General features: G+C 37.1%; 1 protein-coding gene and 1 long non-coding RNA gene across 3 annotated transcripts in view; one reads left to right on the top strand and one right to left on the bottom strand.

Annotated features, from left to right (window-relative positions):
• ADCY8 (adenylate cyclase 8) overlaps positions 1-27,438 on the bottom strand; it is a 118,342-nt gene that overhangs the window by 49,150 nt on the left and 41,754 nt on the right. For both annotated transcript variants that reach the window (XM_014254089.2, XM_088053374.1), the window contains exons 3-5: positions 19,430-19,560; positions 16,958-17,069; positions 6,130-6,257 (exon numbers count right to left, since the gene is read on the bottom strand). In XM_014254089.2, coding sequence (XP_014109564.1) covers positions 6,130-6,257; positions 16,958-17,069; positions 19,430-19,560 — 371 coding nt within the window. The remainder of the gene's footprint in view (positions 1-6,129; positions 6,258-16,957; positions 17,070-19,429; positions 19,561-27,438) is intronic.
• Positions 109-4,919, top strand: LOC148185006 (uncharacterized). The gene is made up of 3 exons (XR_015771848.1): positions 109-237; positions 943-1,051; positions 4,787-4,919. It is a non-coding gene; the product is annotated as an uncharacterized LOC148185006 (long non-coding RNA).

Below are 27,438 nucleotides of genomic sequence, written 5' to 3'. Positions count from 1 at the left end.
AGGTCCCCTCCCCCTTGCCTTATCTGCCTTTCACAGTCTCCCAGCAACTCTTTATGTGCAGCTCAGGTGATATTTGATCTCAGCTCTTCATCAGCAGACAGTGGATTTGGCTTCTTGCCTGCATCCTTTGGCTGAGGAACATTCTGTTTCTCTGTCTGCTGCAGTGCTGGTGCACATGCAGGGCTCTGTCTGCATCCTCCTCTTGTCATGCACAGCAATGTGCTCCTGTGTTGATAGGTGGGAAAATAATTGCAGGAGGGGACCTGACTGCATGAAGTCACAGGCAACCTGGAATGTATTTAGACAGCCCTGTTCAGCACATGAATCAAAGCAGAAGAGTGATCTAGTCTCACTCAAATTATTATTTGCAATGCAACACTGAAGCAGAACTGTTGAGAACCTGCTGTGGAAACAATAATCTTCATAAAAGTGTTTGTTGTAAGATAAATTCTTGAACAAAGAATAAATGGTTCACTTTATTTAAAAATTTCTCTGCAAAACTAAAAAGTTTAAAAATTAGGTCATTTGTTAGTATGTAAAAAGTCATGGAATTATAATTATTTCTTTTATTTAAAATTGGGAATGATGTGGGTTGAAAAAGATTTCTCAGTTATGTAAAGAAGGGGACTTAATCATGGTCAAATCCAAGTCCCTAGCAGCCAGACTACCACATACTTTAGGAGGTCTTGTTTACACACAGATAAAGGAAAAACAAACCCTGAAATAACAAAGCCTGGATCACCTTCATCAATAGTGGTAGTTCTAACTTATTCAGAAAAATTCTCAGAAATAATAGCATGTACTAGATAAAAAATGTAGAGATAAAGATTTAGAGACCATTTTGCAAAAGTTCAGGTATTCCACATCTAGTTCTCTCAAATTTATTCAGCTGTCAATGAAGCTTCTAATTAAAAAAATGTATTTTCTTCAACTACTTAACAGGCTCTCTGCAGATATGTTAACGAAGTGCATGCACAAAGATGCTTTATTGATGATCTATAAAGAAGCCCTCTTTGCCTCAGAAGTGCTTTGATATCTTATCCAGGATGAGGTAACTGTGGCTGTTGTTATTCTTGGCATTTATCTCATTTCAGTCTTGCCAGAGCTAAAAAAAAATCAATGATTTTAATTGGATCTTGGCATTTCCTTCTGGTCAGCATTCTTTAATGGGTATTTGATTTTTGAGTGTTAATTGAAACCTTTCTTATTTGCATGAACAAGGTGACCCAAAATTCAGAAATTTGCTTTTAAACTTTTTCTGTAGCTGTCAAAAATCTGAATGCCCTGGAATTCAGGCCCTGCTGATAGAGAGTGACACACTGGCTGCTTCTGTGCCGACCAGTTCAACGGTGCAAGGCTATGTCTATGCTTTTAGATACTTAAAACAACCCCAGAATGCTTCCTCATTCTCAACATGGTCGTTATCATCCTCTTGCAGGTGAAATAAGAAAGTCTGTGTATTCTGGTTGAAGTAAGTAATCTGGTCTTAGCTGACTACTGTGAGCAGAAGGATGGACAAGTGATCTCCTGTGTCTCCTGTTAACTGAACTCTTTTTTGATCATAAGGTTCAGTTATATAGGGAACATTTTGGTTGGACTTAACAGAATTATGGAATTTTCTTAAAGGAATGCAAATGCTTTTTGGTGCTGACATGACAGGATAGTAGATGAAGTAAGTGTTCTTTTCAGTGTGACTCTGGGAGGTGTGTCATGCCTGTGAAGGAGATATCTGTTATTTTTAAAAAGCTAGGTTAGAGGATATGCTAAACTACTGAACACTTTGAATGTGACTTATGCGATATAGCACTTCATAGATGAACTTTACACAAGTTTAATTCACAATTTAATGTAGGTATTTTCCCAAGGACCCAGTTTAAAATATCACCAGAATGAGTTTGCCTTGGATATAGAACTGGAATCTAATGAAGGCAGAAACAATTACCTGGAGAAGTTTCATATTGTTAGACCTGTCAGTAATATAACAGACTTGTTCTGAGTTCAGACAGAAAGTACAGCTACATGGGCAGAGTTAATACTGCTGCATTTCTCTTTCTTACATCAATCTGCTCTGAGAGACAGGAAAACAATACAGCACAAGGGACCACACACAATATTATTAGAAATTTGCTTTTTCATTTGGAAATTATGTTATAAAAATCTATATAATCATATAAATATACATATAAATATATATATATATATATATATACACTTCTATACCATTTTTCCAATATGGCCTTGACTGTGTTTCATGGTGCATTCAGAGGAAAGAGGTTACAGAAATACATGAACCTATTCATGTCTACTTGGTTTAGTTCATATCATCACCCAACAGCAAAAGCAGGGGAAGAAAAACTATTCTGATATCCTCTCCATTCAGAGTCAGTGGCTGAAATGGACATGTGGAGGTGACAATATGTTCAAGTCTCAGTGAAAAACCTGTATTCTATCTTAGAACTGTCTAAAAGGTGCTGGCTGAACTTGTGAATATATAACAATATCCTTTTCCACCACCACACAGAAATGAAGTTAAGCTTTAGTTTTTGGGTTTGTGAATACATCCTCTCTTCTGTGACTCAGAGCTCATTGCATCATAGGCAGAGCCTTGTAGGTCATAGGAGAAATAATCTGTGGAAGGAATCCAGAACTGGATTAATTATAATGATATATAATCATATAATTAAATAATTTATTAATAATGGAATATGAAAGCAATTCCTCTCTCCTTTACTGCCTGAGTAACTTCTTTAACAAGAATTGATCACTTCAAGGTTTTTGTTAGTACTCAACAGATTATAAAAGCAGTTTTTTCATGATAAAAGCAGGAAGCTTGTCAGGGCAGTCAGTCACCTGAAATAGTTGAGGTATTTTTGGTTCTGGGCTTTGTTTGGGTTTTTTTAGTTTTCCTCTTTCTCCCTCTCTCATAAATTTGCCTTAATATTAGTACCTAATTACAGACTTTTAATGAAGACAAGCTGTTATCTAATTTCTGGAATTTGACCTATATTGCATGCTGGGACCATTTATTCTGTCATAATAGTTACTCTTTCAGATGGTTTTTAGTGGAAAATGGTCCAACAAATGAAACAACTCAGGACTCCTTGATTTACCAAACAAATATACCAGCACAAAGGTTTGTTTGAATTTCCACTGATATATATACTGTGCCATTTCCATCATTACACTATGAAAGGGAGTCCCTGAGGAGCTGAGTCTCCAATAACCTCCCTTCCCCTCTGCTCCCAGTCACACAGATTTTAGGAATAAGGACATTTGAGAAGATGGTGTTATCCCTGACAATCACTTAGCTAGGGTGATAATTGTTAAAATGAAACATTTTCATCTGGCGACTAAAAATTCCACTGGAATCTCATTTCCATCAACAGTCAGTACAGACAGGCATTGATACAATAAAATTAAACTGAATGAGACTTATTGCTAGAAGTGAAAAGATGTGAAAACCAGCTGAGTAAAAATAACTCCTTGTGAAGAGCTTGTTCTTTTCACTTTAATTCTCGTTTCCAGCTGCAGATAAACAAAATTTACAGGTCCTTGGGTTTTGCAGCACAAATGGAGTAAGGGATTTTTTCTCCTGCCCAAATGTGGTGGAGCAAAACTGCCTTACTTTAGAGTAAATGTCAGCTTCCATGGAATCTTCCTGTGGTTAGAAGTTGCCCATCAATTGTTCCCAACAGTTAAAGGAGCAAAGAACAAGAACATAGATTAGAGTAACACTGATAGTGCTTCTTTTATGAGATTTTTAACAAAGATTTTAAGAAATTAAATGGTGGTGCAAAAAAAAAAATTACAGAGAAAATCATGATCTTGAATTATTTTGTTGAGTGCTGAACAGTTCCTTTCATCTGCAAAAAGAGTAGTGGAGCTGTGAGACTCAAGCTTAAAATCAAGTTGTAGAGTCTCAATTAACAATAAATTAACAATTTAGCTGTATGGATACAAGCAGTATGAAAACACTCCAAAGTCCCTTGTGATACAATCTGCCCAAGTAGATTTATTTTACATGTTGTGCAATGAATGGATCTGACATTCTTGCTCTATTCCCTTTGACCATGGAGCCATCAAGGACAATAGAAGGAGTGTTCAGCAAAGGTATCCTGAGATCACAGGGTTTTTGGGTGCTGCCTCACCAGAAGGGTTGTACTGATCAGTACAACATTACCAAACATCTGCTGTCAATGGAGAGAAATGTCTGTGTAACTTCAATGCTCTCAAATCTGAACAATGGCTTCTCATATCTTGGATCATCTCCCTATTATTTTAGACTTCAAAAATATTTATTTTCTGGAATCTTCTGATGAAGATAGAAAATTTTCTAATAATCAAAATTTAACTTCCGTTAGTTTTTAAATATGGCAAAATTCTGTGGGGACCAATGTGATAAAGAAGCTCACATTTTAAAGAGGGTGTTTTTTCATCTTAATTCTGAGAGACATGTACTTCTTTAATTCTAATTAATAGACTGTAAATAACTCCAAATTCTCTCAGAAATGTGGGCAGAAATATTTATAATACTCAATAGCAGGATTGGCCCTCCCTGTGAGGCCCTCCCTGATAAACACACATGAAGATAAGCAACATAAGGCTCCAACACTTTGAACAGAAAAGCCTGGGGGAAGAACCATCCTCATTGCATAAACAGAAAATCATATACTGGGGTTATCAAATAAATTGGAGATAATCTGAACTGAATTAGTCTGTGATGGATGAGCCAAGTCCTGACGGACTTTGGTGTCATGGCTCTGACCAACTGTTGCTGTCATTTCAGATACAAAAATAGAGCACCATTTCTACTGGATTACTGCCTTCAAGACCCTGTTCATTGAAGGGCATGGGGTGTCACAGACTTCCACGTGTGAAAGGAGATGGAGAGAAATTTACTGACTTAGAAGAAAAAGGGCTTACAATGTGTTGTCTGCAGTGGTGTTACCAAGGAAATGTAAAAGATTTGATGTTTGTATCAAAAAAAATTAACAATGATGGTACATTTTTTTCATCTCTGTGTTCTCTAATTCATGTTTCCCTTTCACTGTGGGGATTCCAGAAGCAAAGTATTGATTACTTTGTTCATCATTTAGCCCGTGATAATTGAATCCAGCCTTCTTAGATTTCACTGTTAAACAATCATTATTCAGTTACATTTTCCATTAATTAATTTTAGTCAAATTCTTTCTCTATTAAGAGCTCAGTAACGTGGCTGCAGTGTGCATTAACTGTCTGATGTATGTCATGAGACAGACCCAGATAAAAGAGGTAAAGAGATCTGGACAAGAAGCAGACAAAGAGATTGGACAGAAAAATATCCAGGGAAAGGGGAGAATGCTCTTGTTAGGAAACACTATTTTAGGGAAGATAGCAACAGAAAAAGTATTTGAATATGAGAAACTCAGTATTTTTTTATGGATATGTTATATCAGTATAAACCCTTAAGTTTCAAAAAGATGGACAAAACATGTCTTTGAGTATTATATGTCAGCCAATGTCATGGCAATTCATTGGACAAGCTCTACCCACAGGCTGCTGAAACATGATTATTATTAATTCTAATTGCATCAAAATACAATAATGCAAGAGCAACATAATTATATTTACATGATGGGAACACATTCCTTCAATAAAACACTTCCAGTACTTGTGAATTTAAGCAAGAACCTAATTTAGCAGGTAAAATTTGTTCATCTGGAAAATCTCAGAATTTATGAGTTTGTCTATGAGCTAGTTTCCAAGCTAAAGGATAGCCAAAGCTGTCTATTTTGTGTTTATATTGTTATTTAATTTTATTAAAGGGACTGTAGGAAGAAATTCAGACTCCTCCTCTTCAGTCTCCTCTTGAAATTGACAACAGTACAAAGTGAGAACTGCCAAGAACTGTGAAACCTCTCAGTTGCACACACAGCTATTGTGTTACATCTCTGAAGTAACACAGGTTAATAAAATCATTTTAGTAACTGTTCCCATGCATTTCATGGATCAAAAAATCCTGCCTTTTCACAGTGATAATGCTGAGATTTTGGAACCAACAGGATAATTACTGGTGTAGCGATAGAATTCTCAGCTAAGAAGTGCAGAACTCTGCCAGAAACAAAGAATCAGGGGAGAAAAAGGCATTACCTGATAGTTTTGATCATGCTGAGCCCCATTTCAACACAGCAGTGTGCATGGTCCTGGCGAGGTTCTGGGAGCCCCGACACACAGTAGTAACAATCCCCCAGGATCTTTATTCTGAGACAATGATGTTCCTATGCACAAATGGATCAAAGAGAAAGAAAATATTTGCATATATTTTCATAATTTTAAGGTGAAAGTAAAAGTGGTTGAAGAATACTGTTAAAAAACCAACCAACCCCCTGCCTTGTTTCTGGATGTTTCCTGCTTGTCATTAGTATAATTGTGATTTATATTACTAGTGAAATAAAGTACTTTTACATTTGCAGCAAAAAAGGGTAAAGTGATTTTTCTTTCATGCTAATCAGAGACATCCTTGCTGATGGGGAAAAGGTTTTATCAGAGCTAGGTGGAACATAGGCCAAGGATTCAGAAATGCCAGCTGAGATAATGAGTAACCCAATTTAGGCTATGTTCCTCCAGGGCATGTTTTCCAGCCCACTTTTTACATTGGAAATAAATGAAAAACCTCTTTCCTCCCACTGAAATCCCTTCCCACCTAAAGTTTCCGTGGTCACACTCAAGTATTCCCAACAGCTAAAGGAACTGATCAAGTATCTGCATGTCAAGGATCTCAAAGAAGCTGTCTTGAACCAGGCTCATGCTGTGGAGAAAAGATGATTCTTTGGCATCCAGCTAGAGACATCTTTTATCCTATGAGCAAATAGTGAATTTAATTTCTAAAATACATATTAACAGTATCATTGCATACTGAAACATAATATTTTGTGTGATTTGATCATTATTATAGATCCTTTTCTAGTGAGCAGAAATACGTGAGTTGGTGAAATTTTGCAGTTCCCAGACCAGCACATGAGACCAAGGTTACCTGTAAATTTGCCCAATGTATTCTGCTGGTTGGGCCCTCACAGAAGGCAATGCACAGGAACAGAGAGCATGACAAGTCGTGTCAAAGAAGAGTTTTTATGGTGGAGAGTCATTGAAATATTGAGTGTAGTATTAATAATCAATCAGTAAAGGCTGCAGTAACAGGCCTTTAAAAAGAAAAATTTAAGTAGGATCTAGGAGTAAATGAGAATGCTGGTTCTCTCAGGAATCAAGTACAGGCTCCTTTCAAAGTTTGCTTATGAAGAACAAAGCTTTGTAGTCAAACTCAGTCAAGCCTTGAACCATCCTGGAGTGGAGCAAGAAATCTACACACTTTTACCCAAAGCTTTTTGTGAAGTCAGCTGAAGCCTTAAGCATGCCAGCAAGAGTAAAATCTCTGGGCACATGGCCAAAGTAAGCCGATTCACCCTAAAATCTCCTTAAACCATCAGTAGAAACTGACTGTGTTTGAAGTTTTGGTTAAGTCTCCAGCTAAAACCAGTGCTGCCTTTCAGAGTGCAGTGCTTTGCTATCCGAGTTTCACACAAAATTCCAGACTGAACTCAGGCTTCTAAAAGGTCAAAATTCATATGTGACTCTCCTTTTTCCTCAACTCCTTCTTTTCAGGTCCTCTGCAGACCCACACAAGAACACTGGGAATTTTTCATATGGTTTCAAATGAAATTGTGCATCCTAAACCCCTCCAAAACTATTTTTTTTTTTTAAACACTTCCCCCTCAATGGAAAGAAGTAGAGATCTGATTTTACCACATTTTCTACCTATTTTTTTAAACTAAAGGGTGAAACTATGAAATATAAAAGTTAATTGGTGAGTAGGTAGGACTGAATGGCATAAATCAGTGCATGTCAAACAGTAAGCTCCTTAAGCTTCTCTCCGTGCTCCTCATTTAGACAAAATGCAAAGAGATGAAAATATAAACCACAGATTCTAGAGTTCTTTGGCTTTTCTAAAGGTCTCATTCAATTGATTTTTCCTATAAGTGATGTTTTCTTTTACATCTACAAAGTAAAAGGATTGTGTAAAATGTCATATTGGTTTGACTGAGGTGGAATAAATCAAAAGGCAGCACTTTAACTCTATTCAGAGCCACTACAAATACTTTACAAATAATAACCTCACAGTAGAATTGAGCAGAAAAAAGGGAAAAATGGTCAGTTTTTAGGAAAGAAAGAAAGACTGGAAGAAAAGAAAGAAGAAAGGTATATCTCAAGTATTATTGTATTTTAATTTTTTAATTACATTTTTCAACTTTTACATTATACCTATCTGATGATATGGGAAACCCCTATTAAGTGAGGTTTTATTTCAGCACAGTTAAAGACTGTAGTCTTCAACAGGATAAGAGTGTTGTTTGATTCTTAATGCCTCACTTAAACTGGCTAAAGTACTGATTCCAGTAAATTCAGAAGATGCTTATATCACCTTCCTGCATGTCTGAAATTCAGAATAAAGCAGACAACTTCAGAGGGATGTGCTTTCTGTAAGAATAAGAATCTTAATTAGCAAGATCTGCTAATGAGGGTCTGATATAAGCAAGTGTGAGTGCACGTGTGTGACACAGGAAATGCATTCAGCTACTTACAAATGTTTTCTTTTTCTTGTCATGTGGTGGCACCTGACTCCTTTGCCAGAGCTCAGGAAGTCCTCCAGGAGTGCCATAGCCAAGAGGAGGTGTTGGGTGTCCCCATGCCAGCTAGCAGTGGAGCTTGCCATTGCAGCCCAGGGAGAGCCAGGCAAGGCAGGCAGGGAAGCCTGAGGACAAATTCAGCTCACAGCTAAAGCAGTTGGCTGGGCTGCACTTCAGCTGTCTGTACCTAAACTCACCATGTATCTGCAAGACCCTGGGTATGTGAAACACCCACACAGGATTAGCAAATATCACATAAGATTTATGTCCTGTGGAACATTGCAGGGGTCAGGCAAGGTGTCTCTACTGGCACACAAAACCACAGGGAGCTTTTAAATGACTCCTTGTCTTCCTATTTTTTTTCCCCTGTTAATCAAATTATTATGGCTGCTAAATGTGATCTGTGTTTCAGCTTGACTACATAGCTTTTGCATTCTTTATTCTTCCCTAATTATTCCCAACATACTCATTTCAAAAGTAAATTATGGGCTTTTTATCACTGGAAATATTTCATCTAGAGGAAGATAATTCAACGACTCTCAGGAAGGACGGGGGCTAATGGTATCTGCTTTTGGCAAAGGTGAACTGCCTGGTCCTGAGAATCCCTCGGATAACTCGGCAGCTTAATCACATCTACAGTTTAGACTCAAAGCCTTGTCAGAATGGTTGTGGGAGAGCATTAAGGTTAGATTCATGGATAATGTGGGCAGCCATGCTCTAGTTTTAAATCAGAGACTGAGTTTTGTCATTTTATACCACTTTATTTTATATCACTTTTCAGTGGTATAAAAGGATATTAGCAGCAATCAAGATTTTCCTCACGCTGTAGAGCTCAAGCCCACTTCCTAAAATCATCTCACTGCAATTGATCTAAGAGTGGAAAGCTGATATTCAATGAAAATGAATGAAAAATTTAAATATGTATGAAGAAACTGTACAATGAGTTAATTATTTAAATAAGAGAAAATTATCATACAATGGAACATAGAACTTTGATACAGGAAATATTTTTCACAACAGTTTTAAACCCTTACACTGTTGTGAGGCTATTAGCTCCTCTTTAATTTATTCTATTCCTCTTCCCTTTTTCACATGCAATTCTAGAAGTTGTCCTTGGGCATGTATTGTTGATATTATACAGCCATTCACATCAGAATCCATCAACCTCCCCCTTCTAATACTCACTCATTAATAGCATTAATTGAAGGGATTAATTAAAATCTCAGCATGTCACAAATAGGGGCTCTTTTCTCCCCTTATTTGAAGCTTTTCATTTGCTACAAGTGAAAGATTAAGGGCCTGATTCTGCCAAGACAATTTAAATCAGAGTTTTTGCCTGGGGAATTTGAACAGACTCAAACACCTAACTATTTTTAATAATAATTCTAGATTAATTCAGTGGCAATTGATAAGAAACCTTTTTCCAATTCCTAAATCCAGAGAAAAAGAAACTATGCAGATTTTTCATAAATAATTACCTCGTATGTGGTGAATGATTTATGTTTCAGCTTATTAAATATACCCCTAGTGACTGGAAAGGAAAAAAAGCAAATCGGCATAAGGTGGAGCTGCTGAAATGAGTTACTCAAATATCAAGTTACTGAAAGAGTCAGAGACTTCATCAATATTTCTTGTTTCCTTGGGCTAAATTTCTGACAAGGGAAAAGAAGTGATTTTGTTTTATAAACTATGCCATTTTTCAGTTCTGCCAGTGCTGAATTAATAATTTCCCCTAATTTTGAAGGGAAACCCATAGGATAGCAAACAGACGACAGAAAGTCAAAATTTTTTTGTGATTTTTATAACTTCAAGCTAAAAATTTAGAACTTTGAGGAAGAAAAATTACTGCAACCGAACTACAGAACAAAGAGAAATCATTCACGTAAGCCTTCTTTTAAAAGGCAGCCACAGGGGGAGGAGGCAGGGACTTGGCCTTTGTGTACAATAGCTCAGTTCCTGAAACATGTGCCAAAGGCAGAGGAAATCCGGATAAACCTCATTTGTCAGCATGAATGGGGGCTAGGCCAAAGCTCTTAATCAGCAGTCTGTTTTAGAGTGGGTTGGTGAGACAGATCCATCCAAATTCCTTCTATTGCAGCTCTGTCACTTTGGAAAACAAAACTGGGACCTTGAGAGGTGGAGGGGGGCTCTCAAGCTGGGTCATGCAGGCAAAAAGGAGAATATGGTACATAGTTACAAAGATTGGTTTTGGTTTTTATACACATAATGGGAAAAAGATGGCAGTCTTTCTTTTGCCTGAAGTAGGGAATACATAAGTATGGCCCCTATATTAAAAACTTTCTACGTATTTTAACATAGCTTATAAGGAAAGAGTTTTTTTTCCTTTGGAATAACTTATAATGGGGTGGTTAGATTTTCTCTGTGTTGCCAGAAAAAAAGTAGGTTTGAAGTCTCTCATGCTGCAGAAGGAATTGAGGTACGTTGGTGAATAAGTTTTTTAATATATTATATCAACAGCTTTGTTCCTTGACATACTGTAGAAGAAAACTGCTATGCCTGTTGTGTCTGGTGAGGAATTTGCCTCACCAGCTTGTTTTAATTATAAGACTGTGCTTTAAGCAATTTGAGGGACAGAAATCCCCATGAGAAAGATTCAGGCAGGAACAATACTGCATGGAAATTCTGACCCTTAGGAGTTTCTAGAACTTAATTGTTTCAGGTACGTGGGACACTAGTCAACAAGATTAGAACATGAGCCAGGGTGTGCCCAGGTGGCCAAGGAAGAGGTTGTGGCCAGGTGAGGGTCAGCATCTTCTCCTAAGTAACAAGAGACAGGACAAGAGGAAATGGCCTCAAGCTGCAGCAGCAGAGATTTAGGTTGGATATTAGGTAAAATTTCTTCAGCTAAAGGGTTGCCAAGCATTGGAAAGGCTGCTCAGGAAAGCAATTGAATTGTCAGCCCTGAAATTATTTAAAAGACATGTGGATGTGCTGCTTAGGGACATGGTTTAGTAGTGGCCCTGGAAGTACTAGGTAAATGGCTAATCTTAGACCTCTTTCCCAACCTTAATTATTCTATGAGTCCATTAAGGGTGAATTGGAGAATTCCCAAGAATATACTTGTGAAGCCTAATTTAATTCAAATCCTAATTTAGTCACAAAGTGGAGCCTCTTTTTGGGGAAGGTTGAATAATTTGAGTAATTCTTAGTTTATAAATCACCGGGAAAATTTAAAACAAATTGTATTTAACCTGTTATTTTCATCAGACTTATTTATTTATTTATTTTTTTCATAAAAAACCTACATACTATCTCTTCTAAAAGGGTGTTGTGGGCTGGGGTTTATTTGACTGTTTCAGTCTTTTGATGGGCTCTTTACCACCTGGAAAACTGTAAATGTAGGGAGAACATTGTAAACAAGGTTGTTTATTCATTAGTATTACACAATTATTTATTGACATTGTTTGGGAGGAAAAAGCACCTCAGAATTAAGCACTGCAAAAAAAGCATTCAATCCACCCCTTTACTGTAAGATCATACAATGTATTTATGATGAGCTAAATATTATATGTGCACACTTGTAATCCAGAAACTCTGCTTCTTCCAGAACTCTGGTGTTTCTTTCTGCAGCACCCCAAACATATACACATGAAAAAAATTCACACCTGGCATATATGTTTAAACGGATTTTAGGAAGTCTCTGTAACCCTGTGGGATAAATGCTTGCAGATAATTTCACCACAGAGCAAAGCACTGCCAGCTCAGTGCTGAAATGTGGCCTGGGAAAGTGAAGCACTACAATGGGAGTCTCTTTATCAAAGAAAGAGAAAAGCCCTCAAAACCCTCCAGTCTTTGCTTCCTGAGAACAGCAGGTGCAGGTATTTTACTGGGGCTATGGGGTAGTGTTTTCTTGTGGAGCCTGGTAGCCAGGTTGGTTTCCACTCCTGGAAACAAGTAAGACTGGTCATGCACTGCTGAAGGAATTTTTGATGCCTTGTCTGCAACATCACAGGAGACAATTTAACCAAGGTTACAGAAAAAGATTTCCTCCTTAGAAAAAAATAAACAAAACCTCATCAGTCCTTTAATAAGCTCCTTTATTTTAGGATTTTACTCTTTCCTCTTTGTCATGTCTGAAACTGAATCTACAAAGAGTGTAAGTGAATTTAAAAATATGATAATTTAAGTCATGGTATTGGCTGATATCTAGCACTGCAGAGAAGGCAGAGGGAAAACAAACCTCAAAAATAACTATTATTTCACCAAGATAGGACTTTTTTTAGGTATCTTGCTGAATGTCATCTTATTTCCCTTCTCTTTCTCAAAATTTCTGCCTAAGGAAAGTATTAATATTAATTAAGCTTCTGTTTAGGCCTTTCAGTAGATGAAGTAGATATAAGGAAATGTTTTCTTCAGTTCTGTTTTATGCCAACTTATTTTTCTTCTTTTTAAATGTCACTTTTCTATTTAATAGCTATAAATCTTTTACAAATATCACAGAGTATTAGAAATGGGAAGTAGATGTACATAACATATTGTTATATTTTTTTCTTGGAAGAAATATTGAACTGAGCTCTAATTTTTGTTCAGAGTGTTCTGTGGTAATGATACAGATATTACAGATTTTTTTTTTTGTTATTAATTATATGCATCAGTGTATGCCATAAAACTTGATGTAACTTAGGGAAGATTAAAAAAAATCAGTTCTCATTACTTCTGTAATGCTTAATAAAGCTTAATAAGTGAAAGAAAAAAAAAGAAACTTAGCCAAATTATATTTTTCAGTATGCTGTGAAAATGTCTTCTTTAATATTATATGATTTATACAGGATGTTTGAGCAGATCCAACAATCCTTTATATGAGATTATAATTTAATACTTTTATTTAGAAATTAATAAGGATTTATACATTTTTTACTTAAAATATAAAGAAACTGCCTCAAGCTTTCTGCAATTGACCTCTTTGCTTTGATGGTAATTCTTAGCAAATCCCAGGAGTCTGAGTAACAGTGACTATATTAAAGAGATATGATAACTCTAGTTAAGCTGATTAGGAACCAGTTAACTGATAGATCTGAAATCTAGATGTGATTGTATAATCCTCCTTAGTGAAAGATCCTTTTAGGGAGGCCCTTAAAAGACCACATTCCAAAAGTCCTGTCGAGGTGAGTAGGAAGCTATAGCTAATAACATCTACAAAAAGAGTAGGTCTAGTAAAATAAACAATTACCACGCAGACATGGAAGTCACAATGTGACAGCAAGACCAGAAAACCCCAAAATAATATTTCTCAGTGCAATAGTGTTATCACTGAATGTTCAGAAACATGGACTTGGACAGCAATAGAGGAAAGAGAAATTAGGAGCAATGGTGACGATCTGCCTCCACCACACTCAAGGAGATTAGTCCAGGAACACTCTTTTCAGTGCTTTAAAAGGGATTCTCAAAAACAGGAGGTGTTCCAGAGAAGTAGTTCCCAGAACTATTTGAAGGAATAAACTTTACAGAGTAAAAACCTTGCCATGAATTTGGTCTGTTTCTTTTATCAAAAGGAAACCTGACAAGCACCTTGATCATATCATCCAGATGCATTCCCAGAGAAAGTCAGCAGCTACAAGGTGGTTCTTTTGTCTGGGAATAATAGGCCATAGCAAGAATCAATGGATGAAAATCAGTCAGAAAAATTCAAACGAGAAAAATCCATACGTGAATCAACAGTGAGAGTAAGGCACGGTAATATACTACCAAGATGGACAAAAATTAATTAAGACCATCTTTTGGTGCATTCAGATGAAGACAGGAATTTTTTCAAAAGATATGCCTTTACCAGGTGTGAAATATTTATGCAATATTAGATGGGTAGGTTGATAGGTCCATGTAAATCACAAGTCCTTAAAATTCAGGACCACTAAGTATCCATTTCCAAAATTTTCCAAAGGAAAAGGTGAAGTTCAATGTAAGATTTAGAGCCTTTTATTTTATGCAGCTGGTTCCCTCCATAAGAGTCCAGTGAGGAGTCTTGGTTCCCTGCAAAGTGCAGAGGGAGAATTTGTCCCCTTGAGTTGGACAGAAACAGCAAACCCTTTCTAAGGAAGCAAGAGAGGTTCCTCTCTGTTAGGCATCTCTTTTGTCAGGTAGCATGAGAGCCAGGTCACAGAACCCACAGATAAGGAACACACTCAAAATGTATTTCTTTTTACCAAATTTTAATTATTCATGATCATATCAGTCTAATCTTTGTAGGCAAATCTGTTCAATTTCTGCAGTGATTCTTCCCTGTGTCTTCCACCTTTCAGAAGGTTGTTCTAGACCTGTGGATTAGTTTAATCAGTGATGTGTTAAAAAGAGAAGTAAATTCCCAGACTAGGAAAGGAAATGCATGAAGGAGCCTAGGGTCTTGAATTCAGTGACTGGAACATTCATTTGAGAAGTGATTGTCCTGATAATGAAGTTTTGCAGACACAGATTTTCTTTCATCCCTAACCACAGATTTCTGGATAAGAAATTCTTGGCTATGTAAAACAGATTGATATATTTATTACTTCTTCTTTAAAATAAACTCACCTACATTTTTGGGATCCCTACTACTGTGTGGGACATTCAATGTTCTCCAGGAAGATTTATGAATTTAGAACTCCAAGAGAAAGATTTATAGAAGGTTTAAGTAGGAGATTTGTGACAAGGCACAGAGAAGGGGAAAATGTCTAGGCATTTAAAGATGCAAAATTTTCAGTTCTCATAAAATAAAAAAACAAGCAGGAAATTGACTTCAGGGTTAAGTAGCGAGTGAGGGAAGTTTCACTGGATTAGACTTTTAAATGTAAATGCCTTCCTTGTTTCTAACTCCTTTACTGGATGTAGTCATTCTATACAAATTCACTATTGGTTAAATATAGCTTATGGAATGATTACAAAATATGGTTAATGATCATGAATGCTAGCCAAAATTGAAATGTAAAGTAAGGCAATAAAGCATTTTATATACATAATCTTCCTAAAATATTTCTGTGGCATACATAAATTCAATTTGGTGTAAAATATGTTTCTTCAGTTAAAGTAGCTATTTTTGTTAAGCCATCCAAAAGCAGACATTACTCCTATAAGCTTTCTAAAAGGCAGGACTGAGGTAGTTCTTTCACCTGTCTTGTTTTACTGTGTAGATCAGAGCTGATGAGGGGTTTTTGTTTGCAAAGCAAATACTGTAGGTTGCATTTACTAATTTACCACTGCCCAGGCCAAGGGTTATGACATCACTCTGTACAAGAGAGAACACCTTGTTATTTGAGATAAAAATAGCTGAATAAAATATACATATATATTTATGGAAGTCTTGCCTTTCTTGACTTTAATGTGTAAGCGGAGAGAAAACCAAAAGGATCTTACTGATACTGTGTAGTATGTGTACAAATACCCCATAAACCTGATTCAGAAATGTATAAAAGCCAATGAGGGATGTAAATTTGTGCATCAGACCAAGCTGCTTTATGTTCTCTTTATAGTAAATAGACAGCATAGTCTATGATCTTCAGAGTGAAATTAGCATTTTCCCATACTATATACCTGCACTTGACTGGATAAATGATAAGATAAACTCCATTAAATGTACTTCATTGCCTTCATTTAGAAGCCTTAATACTCAGCTCAGATATTGACACCTAAAGATAGCCATATTAAATTAAATTTTGACCAAGGAAATATGAAAAAGAATGAAATATACAAGCCAAGCAAAACTGAGCACGTGTTCTACTTGTATTTTTGTGCTTTATGTTTTTTTCTGATCAGCATTAATTAAGTAGCAACTCATTTTCCTGGTGTAATAATTTCCTCTGCTGTGTTTAATTAATATCATTGTTGAGTTAGATAGAACCCAGTCTAAAGACTGTAAACCCTGCTAGTAACTAACCGCTGCAAAGACTGTGGGAACTGATTAGATGACCTTAAATGAATACGTCTTTTAATCTTCTTCAAGAAGAATTAAAATTTGCAGAAGACAAAATAAAGCTATTGTCTTAAAAAAAAAAATTAAAAAAAATGAGCAAAGATCCAAAATATGAAGCTTCCTTTGAAGCTGTTGTAGATGGTTTCCTTTCACACCATTCTTTGTGTAGTCCAGCACTGCAGAAGCCCAAAGTTCTGATGACAGCCTCAGCTTTCATTTGCTATCAGAACTCATCATCTTTCATAGAACTTTGTCAGCATCTTCCAATCTCAACTGCTGTATAAAATCCCAGTGGGGAGAATCTGGATATATATTGTTCAGAGGGATCAGAGGGTATTTCCAAAAACTCCCAAACATGGAATTGATTTTGTCTTTTTGAAAATTGTGTTTAACTCACATGTGCTAGTCGATCAAATCTGGCAAAGAGTTCATTCAGCATTCGGACCAGCTCCTGGGCTGACAGAGTTGTGGAAAGGTTGGTGAATCCTTTAACATCTGCAAAAAGAATGCTAAAAAAAATAGAAAACACATAAATATTTCCATCTATTTCCTTTAATTACTGAATGTTTTAAGTTACCTTCTAGCATTTTACTAGTGGAAGGGTCATTTTACTACCTTTGAAGTCACACGACCTTTGCTCTAGACTTCTCTGCATTCTGGAATACTGAATATAAATATTGAAGGGACTAAAAAAGCACTGCTAAGAGTGAGAAAAAGTTCTGTCAAAAATAGGAGTCATGAAATTGTGGATTTTCAAATCACACAAGACTACAGACAGATTTGTGACAGTCTTGATATACACCAGGCTAAGGCCAGTTTTATTGCATCTAATTTTAGGCATTTAGTAGAAGTACCCAAGTTAGGACTGTAGTGCTCTTTGTAAAGTATGAATCTTAATTGGATAATTCTTTTTTCATTCTACTGACTTTACAATGATCATACTTTGAATTTAGGTGTATCAACTTGTTTGCCTGAAGTTATGATAGGAACCCCATTAGCAAATTATTTGCAAACAGACTTCTAACCTGTGCTTCAACATCCATTTAGTTTTATTGTCTTTTGGCTACTTACTGTGCTTAGAATGATCACATTATACATAGATTATATACAGAGAAACATTAGCACACACAAAGTCTGTGGTGTGCAGGATACCACCCAGAACAAAGCATACAATAGCTCAGGACTTATTAGGCAAAGCAAGTATTGGCTGCTTTATAAAGTAGTGATGTTCCAAAAAACACATATCATTATGGCACAAACCTTGTTAGCACTTGAAAGTCAACTAATAACTGGTGTTATGATCTGAGTAGCAGAAGATTTTGTTTCACTTTAGCTGATGATTGTGGTGAATAAGATCATAATTTGACAGCGTCTGAGAATTACTAATGTAACCAATAAGAAATACAGTAATGATAAGGTTGGCTACTGACAATATAGCACATCTTTAAATGTATGGACTTCTAAAGGTAGTAGAAACTACTAGTTTCTACACTTTTAATTTCCAAACCAACACAAATTTCTAACTGCGTACTACTTTTACATCTAACATTGGTTTAGGTAGTGTTCAGTACTGAATATTTAGGGAAAAAATAAGGTGAATGAAATTTAGTTTTGAAAATTATCTTGTTTCTGACAGCATGCATAGAAGCCAACCAGTATCTATATTTTAAAGCATGCAGAATTTTAATTTCAAATCTCTTTCAAGCATAAAACATGTTTTGACTTCTCACCCTGTCTACAACCCTTTTCCATTAAAACAAAAGGGCCATCTTCTCCATATTTTGATTCTTCTACAGGAACACTTACTCTGAGTATGAAAAAGGTTAATGGAAGACATTTTCATTTAGTGCAACTCAAACCTTTATGAGGGTCCTTGATACTTTCAATCAGATTTAATAAAATAACATATCTGAGCTACTGCATGGCCACAGAAGCAGCAGATAATCAATTTATTCTTTTGCAGAAGTGCAAATTATTTTTATTGAACTTGTCCAGACAAAGTTATATTTTAGTTTCATTGAAAGGCAAAGTACATGCTTCCCAAGCAAACTATCTACCATCATATCTATGCTTATTTTTCACTTCCTTCAATGATAATTTTAAAGATGGTCACTCAATAGTTTACCCTTGTGACCTGGGAAAGGCTTATGGAAAATGCTATTGTCTTAACAAAATATTCTGATTTTTGGGAAATAAAATAAAAACAGGATTATGTCGTGTCGTGGAGTGGAAGTTGATCATTCTGGTGTAAATTTACAATTAGGACAATTAGGACTCAACTACCTTGAGTAGCAGCTCATAGGATAATTATCACCCTTCTGATAACTAACTTTGGGAAAGAAAAAAATTAGAGGAATAAAGAAAGGAAATGGGATTAAGAAAATAATGATAATTATTAATAATAATTAAAATAATAAATAATAATGATTAACGGAAAATGGCTATAAATTAGAGGAACCATATAAATTAGGTCGCCATCTTTGAGAACATCTTACAAATTTCCATCTCATTCTTCAGAGTATGGGGTGAACCATCAGTTTGTGGCAGAATATGTGTTCACATGTAGGCAGGGCTCCCCTTCCTGTGCAATCCTGACTGCTTAAGTGGACTAAGTGTGAAAAAGTGAAAAAAAGGCACAAATGGTGCAGCCTCAGTGCTTAGTTCAAATGAGTCTTGGCATTGCCATGACATCCAGCCATCCTGATGAGTAAAAGAAGGCATCAAAGTGCTTCTCTGCTCAAATACTAAACAAGGGTACACTAATTTTCTAATTTACAAATGAATAAAGCAACAGAAGGGAAACCCTCAGAAAAGAGTAATTTAGCAACTTTTGAAACCTTAGACATTACAGAAAGGCTACTCCACCCACCTGACATTCTCATAACGATGAATGTAAATCTTATGGAACTGGTGCTGCAAATGTTCATCTTCTACGTTGGTCATGTCATTTATCATTTCCAGGACTACAAACCGTGGTAACACAGAGAGCACCAGCCGTTCCTAAAACAAAGAGGAAACCAAAGTGTCAGTATCAGTCTGAACTGGTATTTCACAATGCCCTCTTTAAAGATCTGCATAACTGGTTATTTAATATGTGACTCCCCTCTCTAAAAATTCTAGCTCAGGCCATTTGTGATAATTCACTTTATCAACCTCAGTCCAGAGTCCAGGACACCTCTGGATAAGGTAAGGAAGAATAAAAGAAGCTGACATGCAGCCATTCAAACTGGTCCTCTAGACTAGGAAGACTGGAGAACGTATTCAACATTTCTAATTAGTCTTGTCTGTGTTTCAAGAACACTCAGGAAGAGTAAACATTTGAGACATATGTTTATATACATGCACATGTTTATTTATAATGTATATCTTTCACATTTATTAGTAAAGTATCCATGTATATTAGTTTACTATTAGTGTAAAAACTCAGTGTATCAGTGGCATATTATATTACATAATACATATATTAATGTACAAATACTTCTAGTATTAGTGTATAAGGAGATACATACATATACACAGAAGTGCTTTTTCCAGGTCTGTCATAATATAATTAACCCTAGAATTTTCACAGAATTTCACCAAATACTCTGAGTTGGAAGGGACCCACAAGGATCTGAAGTGACTGGCCTATATGGGGATTGAACCTGCAATCATGATCATTAGCACTCTGCTCTAACTAACCACATCTTAGTACAGCCAGGCAAGCCCTCAAAAAGTAATAAAATTCTTTCACAAAAGCCCTAGATCATCCCCTGGGAGATTTTAGAATGTCCCTGCTTCAATGGCTCATCAGTTTAACGGCTTTGACAGATTTTGCAAGTATCCAACCCAAATCTGTTTCTCTGCAAATTAAACCTTCTTTTTATCCTTTCAAATTGGGCATGGATAATTATTGATTGCTGCTTTCTCTGTAATAATCTTTCTGTACTAAAATACTGTTATCGTGCCCTCTTGCCCTCAGTCCCCTTTAAATTAGAAGGCTTTGTCCACTATTGGAATATATCACTCCTAATCACTCTGAAGCACAGCTACAATTTTTCACTTTTCTTTTGCTTTACAGGATTGTAAATACTGAAATCTTATTGAACTAAAGAAGATAATGTTAGTTATGTAAGCTACTTATCACCAAATTTCAGACATTTTGGGGAATAGGATATATCTAGGGAAAACCAGATGTGAACTTCCAAATAAGGCACATATGTAGACTACAGAACACATAGATGAATGAAGTCCTCTCCTCTCCTCTCCTCTCCTCTCCTCTCCTCTCCTCTCCTCTCCTCTCCTCTCCTCTCCTCTCCTCTCCTCTCCTCTCCTCTCCTCTCCTCTCCTCTCCTCTCCTCTCCTCTCCTCTCCTCTCCTCTCCTCTCCTCTCCTCTCCTCTCCTCTCCTCTCCTCTCCTCTCCTCTCCTCTCCTCTCCTCTCCTCTCCTCTCCTCTCCTCTCCTCTCCTCTCCTCTCCTCTCCTCTCCTCTCCTCTCCTCTCCTCTCCTCTCGTCAAAGAAAATAATGTTGAATTTGTTTTGAGGCAAATTTATATCAGAAGGATATAAAATAATCTCATATTATACAGGCTGTGAGTTATGTCCCTTCTCCAAGGTGCAAATTTGTCCAGAGACACAAAAAAACCCCAGAGAGATGGGTGGAATAACACAAGCCAACCAATCATGAAAATAATGATTTTTATGCCAGCAGGATTCAATGTCATGGATGAAATATTGCTACAGATGAAACTGAGTAAATGGAGGAATCTGTCCCTAGCTTTCATAGGAGGTGATATCATTACTAACTTACAACTTTCAGCATGTAGATCATGAAGAATTCTCACTCTGAGCAGTCTTAATTAGCAGTTAGCAAAAAATCCTCATCTCTGATGGAAACACATTGTGGGTAAACACCTCCATTTGCCTAGGTGGCAGCCCCAGCTGAGGTGAACTGTATGTTTGTGTAAGAGGGGAGAGCACACACTGCCAAAAGCTGCACTGGAGAACAGGAATGTTACACCATTGGAGCACAGGAGTGTTACACCACTGGAGAACAAGAGCGTTACATCACTGGAGCACAGGAGTGTTACACCTTGGAACACATTGTGTTACACCATTGGAGCACAGGAGTGTTACACCACTGGAGAACAGGAGTGTTACACCACTGGGACACAGGAGTGTTACACCATTGGAGCACAGAAGTGTTACACCACTGGAACACAGGAGTGTTACATCACTGGAGCACAGGAGTGTTACACCATTGGAGCACAGAAGTGTTACACCACTGGAACACAGGAGTGTTACACCTTGGAACACATTGTGTTACACCACTGGAACACAGGAGTGTTACACCACTGGAGAACAGGAGTGTTACACCACTGGAACACAGGAGTGTTACACCACTGGAGCACAGGAGTGTTACACCACTGGAACACAGGAGTGTTACACCACTGGAACACAGGAGTGTTACACCATTGGAGCACAGAAGTGTTACACCACTGGGACACGTGTTACACCACTGGAACACAGGAGTGCTACACCACTGGAACACAGGAGTGTTACACCACTGGAGCACATATGTTACACCACTGGAACACAGGAGTGTTACACCACTGGAGCACATATGTTACACCCCCTTCCAAGAAGGCACTCCTTCCTACATAACATGCTGCCAGACTATGAGAGAACTGAGACTCTCCTTATATTTAATCCACTTATTGTACAAACTTTTGCAAAATCAAGAGCTGCCTTTGTGAGGAAGAGAGAAAAAATTATCCGAGTGATGGCTGATATAGAGCAGGCTGTGAACTATAATGCAGTGAGATCATCCTTTATTCTGGGAAATAGCCAAGCTCAGACTTTTTGTTTCCCCATACAAGGTGGTTCTAATTTTAGCACATCTGTTTTGTCTTGGCTTTCTTTCACCTTTTCCACCTGGGATTTCTGATATCCTTCATTCTTCTGATGTGTAAACACTGGATGTGATGGTTCTCATAGCAAGAAGCAATTCAGTCCCTCAGGAGGTCCTTCATACTCCTGCAAACCCAGGTTTTACAGGAACATCTAGTCCTCAGGTAGCTTCAATCACATGCAAATGTCCCATGGTTTCTTAAGATGGCTTGCAAAGAGCTGATCATTGGTAGTCTAGGAGCCAGAAATATTTTTAACATTTTGTGTCTTTGAGCCTCCTCAGAGGCACTAAGAAGGCACTTAGATTTTCTTATCCCTTCACTCTTAAGACACCTAGATCAATATGACCAAAAAATAAATCTACCTCCTGAACAAATCAGATCAGTATTTCAGGGAGGTGAATGAATAAAGTGTCCAGTGACTTTTGTGAAGATACAGTCAGAATAATACTAATTTTTTTCACTGTAAAAAGAAATATGTTATTTCCTAGCTTACCCATGTAAAATGACAAATTGGAATACAATTTTTTTTAAAAAAAAAAGATTAAAAAACCCAATCAGATATCCTGGTTGTTATTGAACTTTTTATGAAATCTATGATAAGAGAACATTAATAAAAAAGTCATTTCCTTCATACACATATGGCTTAAATAGAGAATGTACTTTTTTTTCCCCTAAGGAAAATCTTACATTCCTTATTTGCATTCACTTAAGAGGGTATTGAGCAATGCCTCTAGAAAGTTTATTTAAAAGAAAACATAATTGGCCTGGCACATGTTCACTAAGCCAAGAAAAATGTGCCTAGCACATTGGATATCTTAACCTTCATGCTACTCATTAAGGTAAGTTAAATGTTCTTATCTGCACATAAGATCTGGTAATGACCCATAAAATTGAGGTTAATTAGTTTGCCTCTGTCACAGCCCTCCTCCATTAATACTGAAGTGTGTGATGAGCCTTTGTTGGAATCACAGCTGAAGGTTCACATACCACCTGTGTCACTACTCTGCATTATGTATTTTGTGCTGAGGAGCACTGCAAGAAAAACAGCATTTAAGTGTGTGTGTGTATCCACAGACATTTTTGAGGCACTTCAGTTGCCATCAATTGAAACATTCAAACGACAGAAAAGTTTTCCCTCCATGGGCATTAGCTGTCCCTTGCTATGCCAAGCTGCTCTCACATCACACCACACTGACAAGATGGGAGGAATGCTGAACCAGGCTTCTTCTCCAAACTGGGAGTTGAGGTGGGCTCTAGTGTGGATCATTTCCATTCTCTCTTCTCCTATAGCTGATTCTAGTGTTCTCTGGACCAAGTTATGTCCTTTTCCAGAGGTCTTTCACATCACTTTTCTTCAATCCAACAGTTAAGAAAGATTTTTGGTTATTTAAGAATAAGTGCCAGGTCACTCTTCCTTTGATATAAAGATCTTTGCCACATAACTCCCCGTCAAGCTACTTAAATATTATTGCTGCTGTTTCACAGATTTAGAGACTGTGGCACAGAAGAGCAGCACAAAAGAGTGGAGGTCAGGTACAAAAAAAGAGTAGCTAATTCTAGAGGAAAAAAAAAGTACTTTTTTTTTTTTTAATTGTCCTCTGTGCTTTACTATTTACGTGATCAAAGAGTCTTCACATTTCTAGTCAGTCTCTCTTGGAAGGCATTTTCAGAGCTGGAGGGAAACACATGAAAAAAAATTCTTTCTCTTACAGAGAAAGGCCAAAAAAGAAGTGTTATGAACTCTAGGGTGAAGGAAACTCCATTACCCAGCTCTTTTGAAAGATTACTAGTTGAGCAGTGGGCTAAGTGGAGACAATTCAAAGGAGTGGTAAGTGGTTTGAAAAGGAACATAGATATATTTTTCAAAAGAAAAGGCATAGAAAAAAGAAAACAACAGCAAAGGAATGCTAGAAAAGAGCTGGTAAACTATTCTTCTAATAACCATCCATGACAAGAATGAACCCTAGTCTTTAAGATGGAGCAGTCAGAGTTTAGAGTAAATAAGTAAAAGAAGTACATTTAACCCAAAAACTAACCATGGTAAAGGGAAAAACACCAGTAGAAATCACTAAATGTAACAAATTGATGGTAGAATTAAGGTCTGCATTCAGACACCTGGGCTTTGTGACTCCAAAGTATTTATGCCCAAACTTCCATTTCATCCAATGAATCTGGAGAGATTCTCAACTGAGTAAATGACTCCTTCAGTGTCACTATGTGTGTGTTTGGGCTTTGTTGCCTGTTTTTACTAGATCCCAGTCGATGGTAGTAGGAGCTCATAGATGTAAAATGTGTGTAGTCACCCAGTTTAGGAGGCGTCAAATATGGAGCTGACTCCTACCCAATCTACTCCTTCAGGAAAAGTTAGCAACAGTGGAACAAATCCTGCAATGATAAGTAAATTAATTTCATGAGTCACCCACATCTACTTAAAGTCCCAAGACTGTAGTTTAACACTTATGCTGCCTCTAAGGCCCATTTACTGGTTTTTGCAGTAGTCTTTGTTGGACAGCTTTGCTGTGGTCTGTATACACTGATCCCTTGGGCCACTGGTACTGAAATCAGGGGGTACCAGTGCTTACAACTGCACAAACTCCATGTGTAGGCACATCCACAGAGAAGTGGGACACATCCCTGATGAATAAATAATGAACTTTGCAGCAGTTTTTGAGGAGTCAATTAACCAGTGCACAAAGCCTCAGTCTTCTGAATAAAAATAGGAGACCTTTCCACTCAGGCTGATCAAAGACACCAAAACACTAACAAGCAAAAAACATTGACAAGCAATTTGGGACCTGGAGGAGATTTCTAAGAGGAAGGTCAAACTCCCCAAGGTTTCTCTGCAGGTCATGTGAGGGCATTACCCCTGCAAGGTCTGCTGTCTGCATAAGCTCTGTGCACCACCTCCACTCAGATTTTACAGATTTTCCTTTGTTTCATGTAATTTTTATTTGGGATCTATTTGCCAAGGCAGGAAAAGCCCCTCTTGACTGACAGGTTAGTTCAGGTTTTTCTCTTCCTCCTCTACACGTACCATCAAAAGGGGGAACCTACAGAGATGCTGTGGGAGTAAGTCTGGGTTTGGAATCATGCTGCTTTGTGGCTGTTCCCAAGACACTTGTGTAAAACTGCAGTGGGTGTACTCCAGAAGTGCTTAACGATAGGTGCTCTAGAGAATATGTTTCACATTTTTCATCTTGACTTTTAAGAATCATTTTTCCAGAACCATCAAGCTTGTCTTTAACAGTATTTACAATTAATATCAGAGACGTTTTATTGTAATAAATACTGAACTTAATAGCTGTGAAAAGGCCCATTCAGATCAAGAGTAGTTTTAGTCTTTCTGGAGCACATGAACTTTTATTACATTTAAGGGAAATTGATACAAATTTTCTACTGAAAATCTGACAATGTTCAGAATAGATGTAATTATTGTAGATGCCACTCTAGAAAAAGGAAATTAGCACCTCTCATTATGATGAACTGCTCTGAAAAGAAATTCCTTTGTGTTTACTTAATGTACAATGGACAGTCTATCTGCAGCTGTTCTTCCTTGTGGCTCATCATGACAATTGGAGTTAATTAAAAAATACTGAAGGAACTGCAGTACCTAATTAATTCAGATGTGTTGGGTTGTGAGGCTGCCTTTTAGCTTTTACTACTTACTGCTGCAATCTGTGATATGAGCTATAGCAACTTTGTTTTATTTTAATTCCAGCAATTACTGTCCCAAATTATCCCATCCTTGGCTGCACGTTCCATTTAAGCATCTGCTGTCTTAAAAGAGAAGCAAGACCAGATCACACAGGAGGTCTTGGAATCTCCTTTTGTTTAGCTTTTGGCTATGAAACATAGCTAGAATCTCAACCAAACTGATAACCCAGTATTTCTGAGAGTCATGACCCTTTATAAAAGTGTTTAATCTCAATTAACTGAGACTTGTTCCAAAGTTTGTGGTAATGAAAGAAGGAAAAAGCTTTTCCCACATAATTTTTGTAGGAAGGACATGTTATCCAATTGTTTCCTCTGTTGTTGTCCAGAACAGCATAAAACAATACATGTAGCACAAACTGAAGGGAGGAACTGCAAGGCACTGCTGTTCCTTTGTTTTGGCTGGATAGCAAATAGTTTGATGATTCAATACCTGAAGACACATTACAAAACCTTGGCTGGGCTTGATGACTAACAGTCTACTGCCAGGTGTAAAAGGAGATGCCTTTTTTATAATCCAGTTGTATCTGTGTAAGGAGATCACAGTCTTAGTCCCTGCTTATCCTGCAGTTCCTGAGATGTAGAAGGATGATTTCAGGGCTGCCAGTTTGGGTTTTTATGCCTTCCCAGTATAATTTTGACTTCATAAATATTTAGCTCATCCTGTAGAATGCTGGGAATTGGAAGACAACCACTCTTTGTCTTTTTTTGGGGGGGGCATACTTGTTATTGCTGATAAATATATATTTTATAAAAAATAATTCCTCTTTAAAATATCTACAAAAATATTTACAAAATTAATTTTAAAAGTAACACAGCTGATCATGAAGCTAACTGCAGGCAGTGATTTCACTACGGCACAGGTACAATGAATCAGCTTGTCATAAGGCCACATGAGCACCACTAACTTGCATGGGAGTGGGTGGGAGCACATCATGAAACAATCTCCTAAGAGTGCTTTGTTGCTTGAGTTTTCTTTTAGCTTAGGCAGTAGGAACCACAGGTCTCAGATTAAGTGCTCTCAAATTAGGTGTCTGTATTAATGCACACAATTTTTAATAATTCCAGATCCTTTGAATCCTTACATATGACTTTCTATCTCCTGAATGAAGAGCATGTTAGATTTACCTTTCATTGTGAAACCCAACCATGTTAGACAAATGGCTGGTGAAAAGCAGGAGTTACAAAACAATTTGTATTACCACCCTGACATGTAGCCATGAACATTTACCACAGAATCATGCAATGGTTTGGGTTGTTCAAGATCAGTCAATA

The sequence above is a fragment of the Pseudopodoces humilis genome, chromosome 1, assembly GCF_049639895.1.
Source record: "Pseudopodoces humilis isolate 2021_Gansu_Grassland_sample_001 chromosome 1, ASM4963989v1, whole genome shotgun sequence".
Lineage (NCBI taxonomy): Eukaryota > Metazoa > Chordata > Aves > Passeriformes > Paridae > Pseudopodoces > Pseudopodoces humilis.
This window is presented reverse-complemented; position numbering and strand designations above follow the sequence as displayed.